General features: G+C 41.3%; 1 protein-coding gene across 1 annotated transcript in view; it reads left to right on the top strand.

Moving 5' to 3' along the window:
- Window positions 1–18,648, top strand: part of MYO16 (myosin XVI) — a 437,171-nt gene that overhangs the window by 97,440 nt on the left and 321,083 nt on the right. Inside the window, exon 2 of the mRNA XM_032496671.1 lies at window positions 12,005–12,268. Coding sequence (XP_032352562.1) covers window positions 12,043–12,268 — 226 coding nt within the window. The 5' untranslated portion in view covers window positions 12,005–12,042. The remainder of the gene's footprint in view (window positions 1–12,004; window positions 12,269–18,648) is intronic.

The raw sequence follows: 18,648 nt of genomic DNA, 5'->3' as shown, positions 1-18,648 counted from the left end.
CATATTAATGGCACTTACAATAATATATGATAGATGGAAATGCAGTTCGCATCATGACTGTCAATAACGTTCTGTAACAAAGTTGTATTTTACACTTTTTTTATGTTCCTATTGTATCTACAACAATTCTCTGTGTTGAAATGGCATGTACGCCCCTTCCTTGGGTATTTCTTGACGTTCAGAGATGTCCGTCTTGCCTGCCTCTGCCTTAGAGCTCCTTACGCCGCCTTGCCCGTCAAACCCCCGCGGGCTGTGGAGCAATGTCTCAGGTAGCTACAAGAATTCTGGAGAGAAGCTCTCTAGCAGCGCTTCTTGCCGGCTGTGACTCTGAGCGCAAATACACCAAGTAACAAAGGACAAGACAGACCAACATGGATGGGGTCACGGAGGACGGTAGGTCTGGAGACTCGGAGCAGCTGAAAGGACTGCATTTGATCCCGGGTGACAGTGGAGCCCAGCACGCCCAGCCTCACCCTTTAGCCTCTCTCTGACCTTGCATGACCCGACCTCCACCCATGCGAGCCACCACGTGATGCTGGAGCCACGGAGAAAGGAAAATCAGTGACTGCAGGTTTCCAAGCTCAGGGCCCAGGGAGGTGAGCATTCAGGAGCGAGGCAGGAAGCTCTTCTTAGAGGTGTTTTCAAGGTCAAGAATTCACTCCCTGCCTCACTGCAGCTCTGCCTGAGACTCCAGCTGCCCGGCGTGGCCCGCGCACCGGGGCCCACGGAGTTTCTGAATCCTGAGCTTGTGATCCCAAGTCTGCATGAGGAGAAAATGTTGGTTCCGTGGAAGGAAGCAAGAAAATTAGACAGAGGAGGGGCTTCTTCTGTTTGTTTGTTTGATTCCATTTTGGTTTTGGTGGCACACGACTTCCTTAATTTCTTTGGGTTTTATCTTCTCTGCTTACCATAGGATTTAGTCCTCTTGTCCTTCCGTGTTATTCTGTTAATTTTGAACATGTGTCCACAGATGTCAGAGGCACACAGATAAGCCACATAGCCCTATTTTACATTTAGAAAATGTTTTTGTTTATTTGCAATTTAAAATCAGCTGTAGAAGTGTTGCATGAAAGGGCAGTATTAAAAGCTATGGAAATAACGCCAACTCTACATTAAGGCAAATCCCCGTGTCTCCCCTTAACTAATGACTAGCTAAATAGTGTCGCTCTGTAACATTTAAAAGTTAGCATTAAGATGTGCCAAGGCACTGTTTTGTTAAAATGTTCTGTGACTGCCATGATGTGTCAGAAAGAGACAATATTGGTAATTTCGAGATCATTTGGAAATAATCAAATGCACCCCTTTAAAATTCACATAATACAGCTTTCCCTCATTTTTCATTAAGTTTTAAAATATATAGTAGTTAATCAGGATCGGGGTGAGACTTGTTGTTTATCTGCATGAACCTATAACTGGTTTAAAAAATTATACAGCCGATATCCATAAAATATTCCAATTTCTTGTGGCATAGTTCCTACTGGTGCGCTATTAACACCATAAGTGCATGTACATGTCAATTGATTAATTGACAGATATTAGTCATGGTTGTACACACACATCTATTTGCCCCTCTTCCAAAACCAGTGACATAGCCTCTTTAATGGAGTCTCCTTTACTCCTGCAGTTTGGAAATTCAGTGGCATCTCTCACCCAACTCCCTCCCTTATCACCCAGCAGGGTTTGGTCACCATCTCTTTAAAGTTCTTTCATCTCATAGTCTCTCTTATCTACCTTACCTGCCATTTTATTGCTCGAGTTCAGACTTTCATGACCTTAAGCCTCTTGGGAAGAAACTAGTGTGTTGAAATCGGCAGGAATCCCATTCTGAGACAGTCTGAACACCAGGGAGTTTGTCTATTAAACAAATCGTCTGGCAGAATTGAAGATGTTGACTAGGGATGAAATGTGTAGATGTGGATTCAGAGTAGAAGGTTATTTAAAGTTTGAGGGCCCAAAAATGTATATTTAGTGGTAGAGGGTCTAAATCTATTTGTTGACTATGATGCTAAAGAGAGCTCCTCTCTTGAGCTATCCAGGAATTCAGCCTTGTCTGAGACTGTTCTGATGTCATAGCATGGCCCTCCCTTGGAAGGGACAAGACAGTGATTTCAGTTCCAAATCTTGGAGACACCAGTGCAGGGAGCATGGTGTTTACAAAACCAGGCGCATTCAGGAAAAGACAGAGTTTGATTTCAGCCATACGGTTGGCCATTCCAAGCACCTGAGAACAGCAATCAGTAGGCAGTTCTGACCTTAAAGAGGCTAGACTTCCCCAGAGAAGTTCTCACTGAGTGAGTAAATGATCAGGTAATTGTTGATCTCCGGAGATGGGATTCCAAATCACTGAACTCTGAAGATCCTGAATATTAACTGGGTTGTCTCCGAAACGGAGCCTGGGCATTCGGTGCTTTGTGTATCAGGGTAAATCAGTGTGCTGGGCATCAGCACGTGGGCATGATTGTGGAGCTATTGATGACACAGGACAGAGCATCCATAATGTGGTGCCTACCATTAACCATAGATTTGATAGACATGCGGGTCCACTTGGATAATGAACCAGGAATATCACCACCGCAGGGCAACAATCTGCAGTTTTATTGTTACCCCGAAACAAATCCTGAAAATAATTATGACTGTAAATCTAGTTCCACTGGAAAGTTATTTATCATAATCAAATCACTTGTTATTAAAGAAATACAGTAACAAAAATATTAAAAGTGAAAAATTATAGATTGTTGTGTATATATATGTAATTTAGAATGTGCAGTATTTTTTATGTTGTATAGATTTGCTTCATTTCCATTTTAATTTAAAGGGAAAACATTTTTTCACATTCTCTCACTAGAAAATCATGCCCTAATAATTGGATGGAAACCCAAGAAATGGCCTCTTGATACATAAATTAAAAATTTTGGAGATATCAGTAAAGTAGTGAGATGAAAAATATTGTTGATTTTCTTGGGAAGAATTTAAATTGTTTAAGTTTATTTCTCCATTTTTCAGAGAAGTGTTTCAGTGCATGGTTACATGAGACAGGCGTTGTCGACCTAAATCCTGAGATATTTTAGGGCATAACATCTATATCTTCCCAAAATATTTCTTTGTACTATTTTTTGCTCTACAAAGAGGGATATGGACCTGCAGTTTGATTACTAGGATGTTAAAATTTAGCATTTTTAAGAAAACTTCAGTGCTTAAAAAGATTTTGTTTTAAGGCTCTAGGGAAGCATGCTGAAATTGATTACACTCTTGTCTTTGAAAATCCTTTACTTTTCCTTTGTTTCATCGTCATTGTATAGGCAGTAAAAATATCTTTGGGAGCATGTTATAACAATTGATTCTGAGAGTGAAATTTCTGCCAGGAGAGTTGTTGGGTGCATGAGTGTGTGTCACACCTGTATGTAAGCATGTTAATTTCCTTCCCAGACAGGTACCTTCCTGGAGTTCATAGCAAACATTGTATGAAGTGGAATGAACAACAAGTTTGCAACTGCATTTTCCACAAAATACTTAAAAATATGTTTGTGTTTTTAAATATCCTGTGATGCAGCCCTTTGTGTCTTATTCTCTTTTTCCCCCACTTATTTTATTATGGTTAAAAAAAAATCTAAAATAGAATTTACCACCTTAAGCATTTTAAAGGGTCCAGTTCAGTAGTATGAAGCATATTCACATTCCTACGCCACAGATCTCCAAAATGTTTTCATCTTTAAAATCTGATTCTCTATACCCATTAACTAACAACTCCCTCTTTCCCTCTTCCCCTAGCCCCTGGTAACTATCATTCTATTTTTTTTTCCATTGTTCTATTTTTGTCGTGGAACCAGAACCAAATTTGGGTTCCTCACCCAATGAGCCATAAAGCCAATCTACTGACACTGGGTTGCAGTGAAGGAAAGCACAGTGTTTATTGCCGGGTACCAAGCATGGAGAACGGGCAGCTCATGCTCAGAAGACCTGAACTCCCCAACGACTTTCAGAGAAGGGTCTTTAAAGGCAGGATGAGGGAGAGGATTGGGTTGCAGGGTACTTGATCAGCTGGTGGACATTCTTCTGATTGTTGGTGGTGAGGTAATCAGGTGGTATTTGGGGAGTTAGTCAATATCATTCACCTTCTGGTTCCAGTCAGTCTGGGGTCTATGCGCTGGTGGTCAGCATAACTCCTTCCACCCAGTAGGGGTTTTAGTATCTGCAAAACAACTCAAGGATATAGCCCAGGATATGATTTCTATCCCTGGAGGAGGTGAGCATTATTTTGTCTTGCTTAACTTTTTCCTTTGTTTCTACATTTTCTCACTTCTCTGATTATTTGCTCTTTTGAACTCAGAGGAGGCCTAGGAGGCTCAAACTCTCTGTAAACAAGAGGTGGGGGACACCAGGTCTGTTCCCTGGAAGACCTCACAGGGTCCTGCTTGGTTTCACTTTCTGTTTCTATGAATTAGACGACTCATATAAGTGAAATCATATAGTATTTGTCTTTTGGGGACTGGCTTATTGCATTTAGCATAATGTCTTCAAGGTTGATCCATTTTATAGCATGCGACAGGATTTCCTTTTTTTAAAGGCTGAATAATATTCCATAACGTGGAAAGTACTTATATATATTCCATATATACATATTTTGTTTATCCATTCATTTGTCTGTGGACATTTAGGTTGCTTCGACCTCTCAGTTATTGTGAACAATGCTGTAATAAATATAGGTGAGCAAATCTCTGTTGAGATCCTGCTTTCAATTCTTTTGTTTCATACCCAGAGTGGGGTTGCTAGATCATATGCTAGTTCTATCTTTAATTTTTTGAGGAAACTCAATACTGTTTTCCATAGCAGTTGTACCATTTTACAATCCCACTAACCATGCCCAAGATTTCCAATTTCCAATTTCTTTCACGTTCTTGCCAACAGTTTTTATTTTCTGGTTTTGTTTTGTTTTGCTAATAGACCCTCTAATGGACGTAAGTTGATAGATATCTCATTGCGGTTTTGACCTGCATTTCTCTGATGATTAGTGATTTGAGCATCTTTTTATTGGCTTGTTGGCCACCTGTATATTACTTGGAAGAAATGTCTATTCAAGTCATTTGTCCATTGTTTAATTTGGTTATTTGATTTTGTTGTTGTTGATTTGTAAGAGTTATTTGTTCTTTATATATTCTGTTCATTGATGATGTTATTTCATAACTGTTTATTAAGCTTAAGCTCTATACTGAGTTCACAATCCTACAACACAGCTCAAAGTAATTCATCATTTTGGGTCAACTTGGGAAGAAGAGCAGGGGGGCATGTTTTAGCACCTCTGTGTAAGGCATTCAGTGACTGTGGCTGACAGTGTATGGGTAGAGTCTTCCACTCCCTGGGAGACAGCCTGGCAGGGGATTCTCCAGAGAAGGGAACAACTCTGAGTAATTAGCAGCCAATACTCAGAGCAGCTGAGGATGCTGGTGCACCGGCCAGTGAGGGGGATCTGGGCAGGGCACCAGGAACAACGCAGCCTTCTTCTGTGTGTGCGCTGACTCGTGTTGACCATAATTCTGAACTGCTAGTTCTAATAGATGAGTTATAGAATGTATTGATATTTCTATGTAGAATTGCAATATACTGACTAATGACACTTAAGGGTTAGAGAATCTATAAATCAACACGGTTATAAAATAGACTCAGTTTAACTAATAAAATAACAGGATCTATTGGCTTAATTGTAATGCCCAGAAATAACAGTCTCTACGTAATTTATAGACTGAAACACTCATTTATCAAAACTGTCCTTTGAAGAAGAGCAGGCTACGTGATTTCTAACATGCATTGTAGATTACTTTATGTAAATTGACTTTGCATTTTAGCCTCTGTTGGTAGAAATAAGTGATTTTTTTTTCCTCCTACCCACATTTTGTGGCCGTTTTTTTCTTTTTCTTTTTCTACATGTTGACTATAACCTTCATTTTCAGGTATTACGGAAGCAATGAGAGAGGGCCTTCCTTCTCTAAATGTGAAACAGAAGATAAAGCAGTGACATACACTCACAGACATTCTAAGATTAGCCATCCTTTCATTCCACTGACAAATTGCATACCCTGGATTCATATTGCTAATGTGCACACAAGCTATTTCCTTGTGTATTTATGATAAGATTGCCCGGTAACCCCCTTTTTTTGTGATGTCCCGCACTGAGTTTTGGTGTCAAATTTATGATAGTCTTAGAAAATGATTTGAGACAATTCTTATCTTTTCCATTCTCTGGGAGAGTTGGGGGAAAATTCAGGTTATTCATTTCTTAAAGGCCTATGAATCATTTGGGCCATGTTTTGTTTTGTCTGTTTAGTTTTTCTTTTTGGTGCTTAGATTGTAACCACTTAATTAATGTAATGATTATAAATCTATTCAAAATTCTATTTCTTCTTGGGTCACTCTTGATAAGTTGTATGTTTCTAGTTATTGTCCATTTCTCATGTCTTACCTTCTCTTTGCTCTTTCCTTATTTGATTTTTATTCATTTATACCCTCGTTTTGTTATTTTCTTCTTTTTTTGAGCTTCTTTCTTTGTTTGTTTCTAACTATGAATCAGATACTTTTCTCATTGATTCTAAAACTGTATTTTTTCCTAATATATACATTTAAAACTATAAATGAATTCCTGTGAGCTATTTTAGTTTCATCCATGAATTTGATATAGACTTTCATTCATCAATGATTGGTTCTAAAAATGTATTATTTCTATCATGTTCTCCTCCTTAAATTATGCTTTATTTAGAATCAGCTTAAAAAGCTTAAAAAGTTTCTGAATATATTGGGAGGTGTGGCTTCATTTCTGAGACTGAGATCCAGTTCTGAGCTGGGTTCAGGAAATGGCTGTTGAATTTCCCTTCTTCAGTATTTGTTGCAATTTGCTTTGCTTTGTGACCTAGGACAAAGTCAATTTTGAAAATCATCCATGAATTCTTGGAAAAAAAGGTTTGTCCCCCTGAAAACTAGGTGCCCATTTCTATAAACTTCCTTTAGATCAAATTACCTGTGCCCTCACTAACTGTTTTCCTATATAATCTAGCAGTCATGGAGAGATATGCATAAAAATCTCCCACACTGAGGGTGGCGTGCCCACATGAAGATTTTGATTCTAATGGAGACAAAGGCATTTCTGGCGGTTGTACAGCAGGATGATTTCAGGGGTTCATTTTCCTAGTTCGCTTAACTTTATCCCTTATATTTTTGGTTTGCTACAACAAAAAGTCCTAGGGTCAACACATTATGCAGAGCCCTCCAAAACCAAGCAGGGGGCTACTAATTTTTCCACATATGCTGTGCATTTATTTCTGAATATAGACCTTTGCATTTTCCTTGATGTACTTTGTTTGCTGGCTCTCAGTTTTTGTCACATGGAGGTGCACGTTTGCCAAGTGGGGACCTCTGGCTGTGGTAGATGTCTGTACATTTTTATCTAGAATTTCAGGGCAGCCATATGGATATCGGATTCTCCTCCCCCACCCACCCAAAGAGTAACACTGTGGATCAGGAAATCCAATACAATGGTAACCCTGGCTGCACTGTATCAGGCCAGATAATTTTGGGAGAAGAAACAATTAGATGAGGAGTTTGATGTCAATATGCACGTCGGTGAGAACAGAATTGAGAAGCATTTATCTGCTGGATGCTGAATGCTCGATCCGGTCCTGGTAATGCATGTGCTTCTCCTGCCAGCAATCTAATGGTCCATTAAATCATTTCGTTCAACAACAGCAAAAATGTTGAATATCGACTGTTCCAGAGGCTGAGAATAAGCAGTGGATAAAACACCCCAAGTTCCTGACTTTGTGGGGCTTACAGATAAACAAGAAAACATACAAGTTTCTTAGTCAACAGCATTAGTATAGATATGAGTATAATATGTATTGTAAGTATAATCACTGCGATTGTAGAAGTAAGGCTGATGGACACTAAGGGGGAAAAAGCGGGGAGTAGGAACTGGAAGCGTTATTTGGGGACATTTGCAGATACAGGTGAAGAGGCCTGTGGGAGCCTCATGAAGAAGGGGCTGTTGAGTGCAGGCCTGGGGGATGGAGGGTGCTAACTACGCAGGCTTCAGCTGTCAGAGGGGGAACATTGCAGACAGAGGGGACAGAAGCACAGCAAAGACCCTGTGTCTGGAGCACCGCTGGTGTGGTGGCGAGCCAGAGAGAAGGTACAAAGGTGAGGTAACTTGGGAGCTCTCCGGATGGATGGTGCACGTCCCTCCCTCTGGTTCTCTTTTCACATGCAGTGTGCTCACTAGTTGAGACACACAGAGCCTCATCATATATTCCTCATAAGAACAGTTAACCATTCACTGAGCACTTACTTTGTGCCAGACATTATTTTTTACAAACTCTCTCCTATTTTTAAAAAATTCCAGAAAATTCAACATATTAACTCCTTTTATACACTAATAGGAAAATCTTAAAACTGTTGACTACTTTGCTCCAGATCATAAATAGAAAAATGTTATATCCTACTTCTTATTGAAACCCAAACTACAACTAGGTATAAATCAAACATCCTGAGCAAAGGCTATTACATATAAATGGTTATTTTCTCTTGAAAAGTGGGTAATTCTTGATGCTGTCTGCTTCAGTCATGCCTTGGAAGTCTTGATGGAATATCTTTTCTTGAGTATTTGTGTTTTTCTGATAGATGTAAAACCTTGATTCCCCGGGTGGGGTAGACACAATGGGATTCTGAAGCTGTCCTACACTGATTCGGGTCAGAACTTCTTCCCATCCCTGAGTTTAGTGATGTCACGTGGTGGGGTTTACTTGGCTGTGCCAGGAGTATTTGCACTGTGATAATAGGCAGACACACAGTAATTCCAAGACACCTGCACCCCAATGTTCACAGCAGCACTATGTACAATAGCCAAGACATGGAAGCAACCTAAATGTCCATCAACAGATGACTGGATAAAGAAGCTGTGGTATAATTATACAATGGAATACTACTCAGCCATAAAAAAGAATAAAATAATGTCATTTGCAGCAACATGGATGGATCTGGAGATTGTCATCAGAAAGAGAAAGAAAAAATATCATATGATATCACTCATGTGTGGAATCTAAAAAAAAAGGGAAAGAAAAGAAAAAAGAAGACACTAATGAACTTATCTACTAAACAGAAATAGACTCACAGACATAGTAAACAAACCTATGCTTACTAGGGGTGGGGGGAAGGGGAGGAAGGATAAATTGAGAGTTTGAGATGTGCAAATACTAACTACTGTATATAAAGTAGATAAAAAACAAGTTTCTTCTGTACAGCACCGGGAACTATATTCAATATCTCGTAGTAACCTATAATGAAAAAGAATATGAAAAGGCATATATGTATATATATGTATGACTGAAACATGACGCTGGACACCAGAAATTGATGCAACATTGTAAACTGACTGTACTTCAATAAAAAGAATACAAGTGAAAAAACAAAACAACAACAAAAAAAGTGAAAATTTCACCATGAGACCTTTCTTAAGAGGGAAAAGCCAGGGGACTGTTGTGTTCACTGGACCACCCTCCCTCCTCGACTGGCGCTGATCAGCACAGGCTGCTCTGCAGTGCCACTTGTGTTATGTCTTCAGGGTTTGCGGTGGCTCCAATGATTCCCTGGGTGCCCACTGGCGGACGGGGGAGAGTCAGGGAAGTCACAGTGTCCCGAGCATCCAAGTTAGTAAATCCAACCTGGTGATGTTTTCCAAACAGATTCGAAAGCGGAGGCTGTTTCCTGCCCATTATTAACGAGCCCTCACAGACAAACTGCTGGGGCAGTGATCACTGTTTTTATCACACAGACAGACTCTGGAGCAATTTGTCGTAATTTCAGAGCCCCCGGTATCCTTTTGTGCGCGGGTTGTTGGAAAGGGAACATTTTATGCGAAGCTGTTTGATACGTCTAACACCCCTCTTACATAGACTTATGAAGAGTTTTATGAAAACATATGATTCTAAAATGTTTAGCTTTTGTCAAATGCTAGCAAACAACCAAAACACAATTCCCTGACCCTGCTTCTCTCCCCCATACACAGACACACACACACACACACACAGACACACACACACACACACACACACATAATATCTGGCTTTCAAGAGGCATTGTCTTTTACTATTTTTTCTTGAGCCTTTATGGAACATTTACGACTCTGTTATATAATCATCTCTTTGGCCTTGGACAAGTTACAGCCTCTCTCAACTTCCTTTTCTTTATATGCACACCAGGAATGGTTGTGCCTGGTGTTTGTAAGAATAAAGCTTTGCCAAGCGTCAAGGGAAACAGAAATGAAAATACCACTGTCACAATTTGCTGTCCTGTCAAAGGAATAGAGCATCTTTCCGAAGGTGGAGTAGACCCTTGTTGTAGGATCTTTCCAGAGGTGGCCTGTGTGCAGCCACATTTTTGTGTATGCAGAGTTACTTTCATTTGCCTGAGACTTACATTATGAATTTCTTAAGAGAAGGACATACAAACGGTTATCTGAACCTGTGTTTGTGAGTCAGATTCTAGAATTTTCGGCTCTTTAACATTAATTTTCTGCCAACAGTAAAATTTTACTGTGGTGGTAAATAAACTGTTGTCAAACCCAAGTTCATGTGCTGGATACACATTGAGGCTAAATGGAAAAGTCAGAGTCTGGAGCAAAGAAAGGTTTATTGCTTCAGGCATGTAAGGAGAACAGGGTAGCTTGAACTCAAAAGACCAATGGATTTCGGGGAAGGGTTTTTATAAGCAAAATTTGTGGAGAGGTCTGCAGGGTGTGTGACTTTTCTCTGACTGGTTGGTGGGGAGGTACCTGGGTGGTGTTCCAGGAATCTCAGTCATCAGCCTTTTTGTTCCTTCCTGTCTGGGGTCCACCTGCCAGTCTGGAGCCCACCTGCCTGTCTGGGGTCCAGCTGCCTGTGCTCAGCCTGAAGGTACCATCCTCCACCTGGGTGGGGGCCTTAGTTCCTGAAGAAGAGCTCAGAGCTACATACCAGATTGTTAGGTGAATCTCTGCAGGAGGAACAGGACCCTGCCCCATACCTGCACTGAAGTTTCTTGACTGCTTTCCCTTTGTTTCTACATTTCCACCCTCCACCAATTAGTAACTGAATTTCCCTTTGGAACTCAGGGAAAGCGGGGGAGGCTGAAACCTTTCTCCCACAAGCAAGAAACTGGGGACAGTGAAAGGCTTTTGTATCCAGTGAGGCCCAGCAGGGATCTGTTTGGTTTCAGTACAAGTTTGTACAGTTCCCTTACCGGTGTTTTGGGTGGTGTTGATGGGAAATAGGCAGGGATGCTTTTCAGGTCCAAGCCAGAGAACTCAATTTGCTAATCACTCTGCTAATAAGACAACGACTACAACAGCGGCAATTCTATCCACGGCTTCGAGTTGCCAGGAGAAGACTTGCCTTTCCTCTGTGCAGTCTTTATGCTTAATCATCATTAGGTCTTTCAGAAATGAATGTCACTGATCACAAGGAAAAGGGCTCAGCAAAACTTGGTGGAAAGTGATCGCTGTGTCGTATGAACAATGGATAGCGTACGTATGTTCTGTTACATCTGATCAGCAGAGTCATCAAGACCCGCAAAACCAGTTTTATTAGGCGTTCTCAACGACTGAATGGCCTTCTGCCAAAGTTTAACATGTAGAGTTTAGTCAGCGTTGTTCAATTAGACAAGGAAACTTAATGCCATGGTAAAACATTTAGATCTGAAATCTGGTACAGATGTAAAGAAATAGGAAAGGATGCATTGTTAGTAATGACGTTGAGCAAAAACTACACATCCGTGTCTAATTACATCATCTGTCTTATTACTATGAAGTCTTGAGTAAGACATCAACTCTCCCTGCTTGCCCCGCACCCTGGGAAAAGGCTCGTGTTAGTGTGTTCAGCGCCGAGGGGACTGAGTGGGTCTCCGACTTGAGTGAGAAGGTGATGCTCGGAGAGCTGCTGTCTGGCCTGTGGTAGAAGGTCCGGTGACTTTCCCGCTGTGTTTCTTTCAGGTTGCTTTCAGCTATGTAACGTTTTTCGATCGCATGAAATGGAAATTGACCAGTGCTTGCTGGAGTCCCTCCCCCTGGGCCAGCGGCAGCGGCTGGTGAAGCGCATGCGCTGTGAGCAAGTCAAAGCCTACTATGAGAGAGAGAAGGCGTTCCAGAAGCAGGAGGGGCTCCTGAGAAAGCTGAAGCATGGCCGGAGTCAGAAAGTTCGTTTCAATCTTGCTGACATGATGCAGGATGCAGTTATCCACCACGATGACAAAGAAGGTAACGACTGCAACGAAAACGTTTTCTGATGTGCTGTTTCATATCTTTGGTTGGTTTTTTTGGGGGGTGGGGGGGAAGTAGGAGATAGAACTTCTTTTAAATACTAGAGGTTTTCTTTTACCTGTCTGAAATGTTCAAGAACAAAATGCTCTTTACAAGGAACTTAGTTTAATTCCCAAGTCTCCTACTAAAGATTTAAAAAATGCAAAATTTTGATAAAATTGTGTGTGTGTATATATATATATATATATACACATATATATATATGTTGTGTGTGTATATATATATATATAATGTATATATATATATATTAAGAATTACCTACATAAAAATCAAGTGGTTTCCTTGCAAGTTGTTCATTCAAATTGTTGATGAAATGTTTTTCCAGTGAAATTATTTCCTTTGGTATGAGATTGCGTTGCAAAATTTATTATTATCTCATACATGGATATAGTAGTGAAGTCACTTCCCCTCCAAACTCAGGATATAAGAGCTGATTGGCTTATCCCTTTAAGTTGTCTGGATTGTAGTTTCAAAGTGTATTAAGAATACTTAATCCAAATTTCAATTGCCTGTACAAGACTATAAAGTTTCTCAGTTTTTGTATTCTTGTGTATGAATTTTTTTGTTTTTAGAATCTACCTTCGAGAGTTCTAATGTGAGAGAAACTTTCCAGCTGTAGGTATAAATGTAAAAGGCTTCAAAGAAGCAAATATAAATTAATTTATCTTGATTGACTCTAAAATTACTGATCAAATTCATCTAAAACAGGCAGGCCAAGAGTGCAGACCCACAACCCATTAACTACATTTTAAAATCAAATTCTCTGAAAACCAAGTTTTTTGGTAACTCGTTTGATGGCATAACTGTTGCTGAGCTGTTTATTTCCTAACCTGCCCCATCTGGAAAAAGATGATAAATTTAGTAGCATGCTAGGACCCAAAGCTCTCAAACAGGAATTGTGGATCTGTATCTGAGAAGCCTGACAGCGTGCTCTACACAACTACAGCAACGATAAGAGGACTGAAATGGTGCTTCTTCTGGCTTTGTGTGGGCTTGCGAGTCCAACTAGAGCACTCGGAGAAGTTCTGAGGTTTTTTTTTTTCCTTAAAGTGGAATGATTGGCGGAGACTCTCCCAGCTGGGAAGCACCTAGGAAACCCTCTAGTCCAAACTCTTATTTCACATGTGAAGGAACGGAGATGCAGCCGAGGTGTCACATCCTCTAGCAGACTGTCCCAGAGCACTGTTACCGCCCATTTTTTTTTTTTTATCACCTCACTTACAGCTCTTCATTTAGTGGCTGTCTCCTCTGCGAAGCTTTAAGCACATCACGGGGCAGGGAACTGAGGTCTGTCAGATTCTCTGCACCCACTGCCCATCCCAGCATCTCCCAGTGGTGCTGAGGAAAAGAGTGAAGCAGCTTTTCCAAGCCTACCCAGAAGGAGCCGTTGGAGCAAACCTCAGTTAAAATGCAGGCAGATTTAATTGCCTTTGTTGATTTAATAGTAAAGAAATAACAAGAAAATTATTTGCAAAGTTAGAAAACCTTCTGTGTAAGGTATCTACAGGAAAAAAATAATCCCTGAGTTAGGGCTGAAAAGAAATTAAGAACAGGAAGTAATCAACCCAGAGAACAAGAGGAAACTATTATATACTATATTGTTATGTATTATAATATTTTACCAAAACATTGAAGGCATAAAATCTGAATTAATACTTTTAAAGGAGTTGCTGTAGGCGTGGAACTGTCTTGTCACTTGGGTGGTCACAGAGGAATGAATCCTGTTGTCAGAGAACCTCCAATATAAGTAGAAAGAAAGAAAGAAAGAAAAACCTCAATAAAATAGAAAACTATTAATGAGTAACAGTAAAGTCTGGTGGATCTGGAGCAGATGGGCAAAGTCTCTTAGAGGCTGTATTATCTAGAGACTCTGGTCTTGATGGTTGCTGAAAGCTCAGATGTTTGAAGGAAGGGAAGAAGAGAAGTCTGCCTTTGGGCAGCAGTGCAGGTGCACAGCAGTGAGAGCCCTGCACGCGGAGGTCTGTCCTCTGAAAGGTGTGGGAAGTGAGGGCAGTAGCTGCTAAAGCGATTTTAAACAGAGAAGTTGGGCGGGAATACTTCAAGCTCTGGTCTTGAAGCAGCAATGGGAATGACTGTATATTCCTGAGAAGAAAATTCATATGCTGCAGATGGTTTTTAGCAAACATTAATCAGGGATAAATATCCGTAGGGAGGCACTGAAGGGTGAGGATAAGAACTGAAAGCAAAGACACCAACTAGAATCCATCGTTGAGATTTCCGTGTTAGTAGAGTGAGCTGGGTTCGGGCAGTAGCAGTGGGAACTGGAGCAAAGGAACAGACCCAACAGTCATATTCCACGGGGAAGGTGCACGAAGCCATCAGGTGTTCATTGAGTCATTGTTATGAACCAGACAGCTGTGTATGGAACAGACAAAATCACTACCCCTATGATGCTCAACTGTCTTGTCTTGCGTGGGTGACTGAAAATAGTAAGACAAGGTTAAATTAGTAGCACGGTGGACGATGATAAATGCTGAGGAGTCCTCGATCACCGCCCGAAGGTGCATCAGGGAAGGGGCGTTTCAGGTGAGCCCAAAGCCTGAGGGGGGGCATCCCAACTGCTGGAGGAACCAGCGCGGTGGGAACAGTTGAGTGAATGAGGGGGGGCGGAGGCAGAGCAGCCAGGCCGCGTGGGGGTGGGGGGGCCATGGAAAGGACCCTGGCTGTTGTGCCCAGTGACTGCTGGAGCCACTGGAGGGTTTAAGCAGAAGAGAGCCCTGGTGCCACTTACGAGTTAGCAGAATCAGCCTGGTTGCTGCGTTCTGCATTGGCTGAAGGATCTGAGGGCAAAAGCAGGGACACTGATTGGGAGGCTCTGTTGGTAAACTCGGCAAGAGGCCAAAATGGAACAAGGATGTGGTGAAAAACAGTCAGCTTCGGGCTGTACTTTTAGAATCGAGCTGACAGGAAATGCTGATGAGCTGGTGATCGGGACCTATTACTTTCTGTTGCTGCCATAACAAAGTACTGCAAATTTAGTGGCTGAAAACAGCGTAAATGTATTATCACATAGCTTCACAGGTCCCAAGTCCGCTTGGCGTCCCACTGGGCTGAAAGCAAGGTATCATCATGGCTGCTTCCTTTCTGGAATATCTAGGGGAGAATCTGTTTCTCGACTTTTTCATTTTCTAGAAGCCACCTGCCTTGAATTACAGCCTTATCCTCCTTCTTCAAAGTCAACAGTGGTGGATTGCGTTGGCCTCCCATGCTGCAGATTCCTCCTGTTTCTTTTCTATCCTTGCTTGAGTCTCTCTGACCACGTGTTTTGCCTTCCACTTACACTTCTGGGGGCCCTGTGGTTGCACTGGGCTCACCTGGAGAATCCAGGATGGTCGCCCTTTTTTAAGGCCAGCTCATTAGCAATCTTAATTCCCTTTCCCCAGATAATGGGACGTATTCACAACAGAACATCAGAGGGCAGAATTATGGAAGCAAAATCCTACCTGCCATGGGAGTGAGGGGTTCAAGGGTGATGTCCATTTTGTTCTGCCTTGAACAACCAGGAAAACAAAATGCTGTTAACTGAGTTAGGGATGCCTCTGGGACATCAGAATAAGGTTCTTAGAGAAGAAGACCCTCAAATTCAACTTGTATACATGTACGTCTCCCAGGAAATCGTTTCTGTTACTGATGGAAGTAAAGATGATATTCAGTACTAAGGTTGGCATCAGCATTGAATGATGAAGAAATGGTTGGGTGAATTAGAATTCAACAAAGGAGTCTGCATTTCTAGCCAGTTGTGGACATTTTAAGTCCATTACTGCAGCGTGGAATAAAAATATTTGTCCACAGAGGGTGTCCTACTCAGGCTCCCACGACAAGATACTCTAGACCTGGTGGCTTAGACAACAGACATTTATTTCTCATGGTTCTGGGGGCTGGAGAGTCCAAGACTGCCGTGCTGACCAGTCCAGTGTTTGGGGAGGGCTCTCCTCCTGGCTTGTGGACAGCTGCCTTCTCGCTGTGTCTCCTCACGGTGGGGAAACAACACTCCATCTCTGTCTCTTTTCTTGTAAGGGCACTAATCCCATCGCGGGGACTCGAGCCTCGGGACCTCATCCAAACCTAATTACCTCCCAGAGGCCCCCAGATCCTAATATCACATTGAGGGTCTTCAATATGTGAATTGGGGGGGAGGGGACACAGAAGTTTAGTCCATGACAGATGGCAAAGTCATTATATTCCCGGCCTGACCCAAGCGTGAAACGATGGCTCTATTTATCACCTCTTTTGAGTCTCTTATCTACCTTGGAAAATTCCAACTGCGTACTGATACACATCACTCTGTCAGAGGTAAAGTATTAATTTCTTGCAAATTTAAGAAATTAAACTGCACTGAAAAGTCAGGTAGTCCCTTTAGAGGCATTACAACCTCTCTGGCACGTGCTTGACTTCTTCTAGAAATATATCCAGGAAGAAGTTTTCATTTAGTCACAGTAGTCATGTTTTCATTTATTTTTAAGCTACTCAAGTAGTCTTATGTACACATTTATACAGTTGAGACAGTAAAAATTACTGCCACAAGAAAAACTCTTTCCATTTAAATTATGGTTAAAAACTTTGCAGAATGTGATCTTGTGTAAATTATTCTACTTTTGCTTTTATTTCCAAGTTCTTTCATTGGCTTACTGAGTATAGAGAATCATATACACTTGTTCAAAGGACAACATGTTATTTGTGCTAAGGTTTGTATTATGTCATTGACAAGCAATTCACGATTTTTATGTAACGTGCTAAATGTTGCATTTTTGTCAGTGTAAATTTAGTATCTTCGGTGCTTTATCGTTCTTTTCTGGGAGTTGGTATTATTTGAGTGCGTAATCTGTCATTTTTAATGTACTGCGTTGGTCTAAAACGTGTTCAACAAGTCTTTTCCATGTAGAAAAGAAAATTTGTTCTAAAGTTTTTTAAGGGTTTCAATTCAACTCTCTTTGAGTTAGTCAAAGAGAGACTTAAATGGGGATGGAGTTCCTCTGTTAGAATTGCTGCTCCCAAATATCAGATTTTACTAATTAGTCCGCAGCATGTTGTTATCAACAGTAATATAAACGGCGACAGAGTGACTTCATTACGCTTTTATTATTTAGCATTTGTGCAGGTACGTTCAGCACTGAGCACTAATGCACATCACTCTGTCAGAGTGCTTCACGTGGTTTTAGTCTCCTCATTCTTCTAACAACCGCCTGCAGGAAGAGGATGTCCTCTCTGTTACAAGGCTCAGGATGCTAAACCTCAGATCTAATTACCATCTCAGGTCTCCCTGAGGGCAGAAGCCACGTTTTTGTCCATAACACCACACTGTCTCTCAAGTTGATTTCTTTTTTTTAACCACTTTATTGAAGTATGATTTATATTTAAAAAACATTGTATCATGTATAATATCTACAACTTGGTGAGTCTGGAGATAAGTCTACATCTAAGAAAGCATCGCCAGAACCAAGGCCATAAACTCATCTGCCACCTCCAGAAGTTCCCTCCCACATCCTTAATTTTTTTTAATTAGTCTTTTTTTCTTTCATAGCAGGAATACTTAATATATCAGCCCTCCAGCTTGTTTCTGATGGCGAAACGAGCTGGACCCTCAACTCCACAGCTGTAAGTGTAGTGACAGAGCTGCAAAGTCAGACTTCATTTATGTCTCCATTTTATCTTAAAATTCCAAGTCCTCACTTAGGACAAAAGGAATCTATCAAATGATAGCAGTGGGAGACTCCGTTTCCTCCTCCTGCCGCTCCAGCCCCTGGTCCTCAGTTTCTTGGACGGTGAAGGTCTAACATCCATGGACCAAGGTTCTGACCCTATCTCTCTCCTCTTCCTACCCCTCCTCCCGGGAAGCCTCATTTCTGCTCTCTGCATCCACCTTCACCCACTCTGGTGATTCCCAAATCACGTCTAGACCCTTCTCCTCAGCTTAGACCCCACCATTCTGCTGGCCTTACATTTCTAACTTATGTTCAAAATTGAGTTATTTATCCCCATGTGTTTCCCCAACAAAACTTCCCCTTCTATTTTCTGTTTCAGTTAATGTCACCACCACTCCCCTGGTCTTCTGGACCAGAGATCTGGAGGTCACATTGATTTAGGTACATATTTTTAAAGTGCTGATGGTTGTATCTCCCCTGGAGAATTTATGGGAAGTATCAGCTGTCCGTGTATTATCCAGAGCCCTCTAGGACATGCCTCAAATGCAGGGAATGCTCAGTTTGTTGGATGATTTCCGCAGAGGCTCTGCTTAGAATTCCTTAAGTAAATCACTAGCACCAAATGTGAAGCCTTGGGTCGAAGAGTAAATTTCA

This window comes from Camelus ferus, chromosome 14 (genome assembly GCF_009834535.1).
Source record: "Camelus ferus isolate YT-003-E chromosome 14, BCGSAC_Cfer_1.0, whole genome shotgun sequence".
NCBI lineage: Eukaryota > Metazoa > Chordata > Mammalia > Artiodactyla > Camelidae > Camelus > Camelus ferus.
Note: the sequence above shows the minus strand (reverse complement) of the source record. Positions and strands in the feature narration are given on the sequence as shown.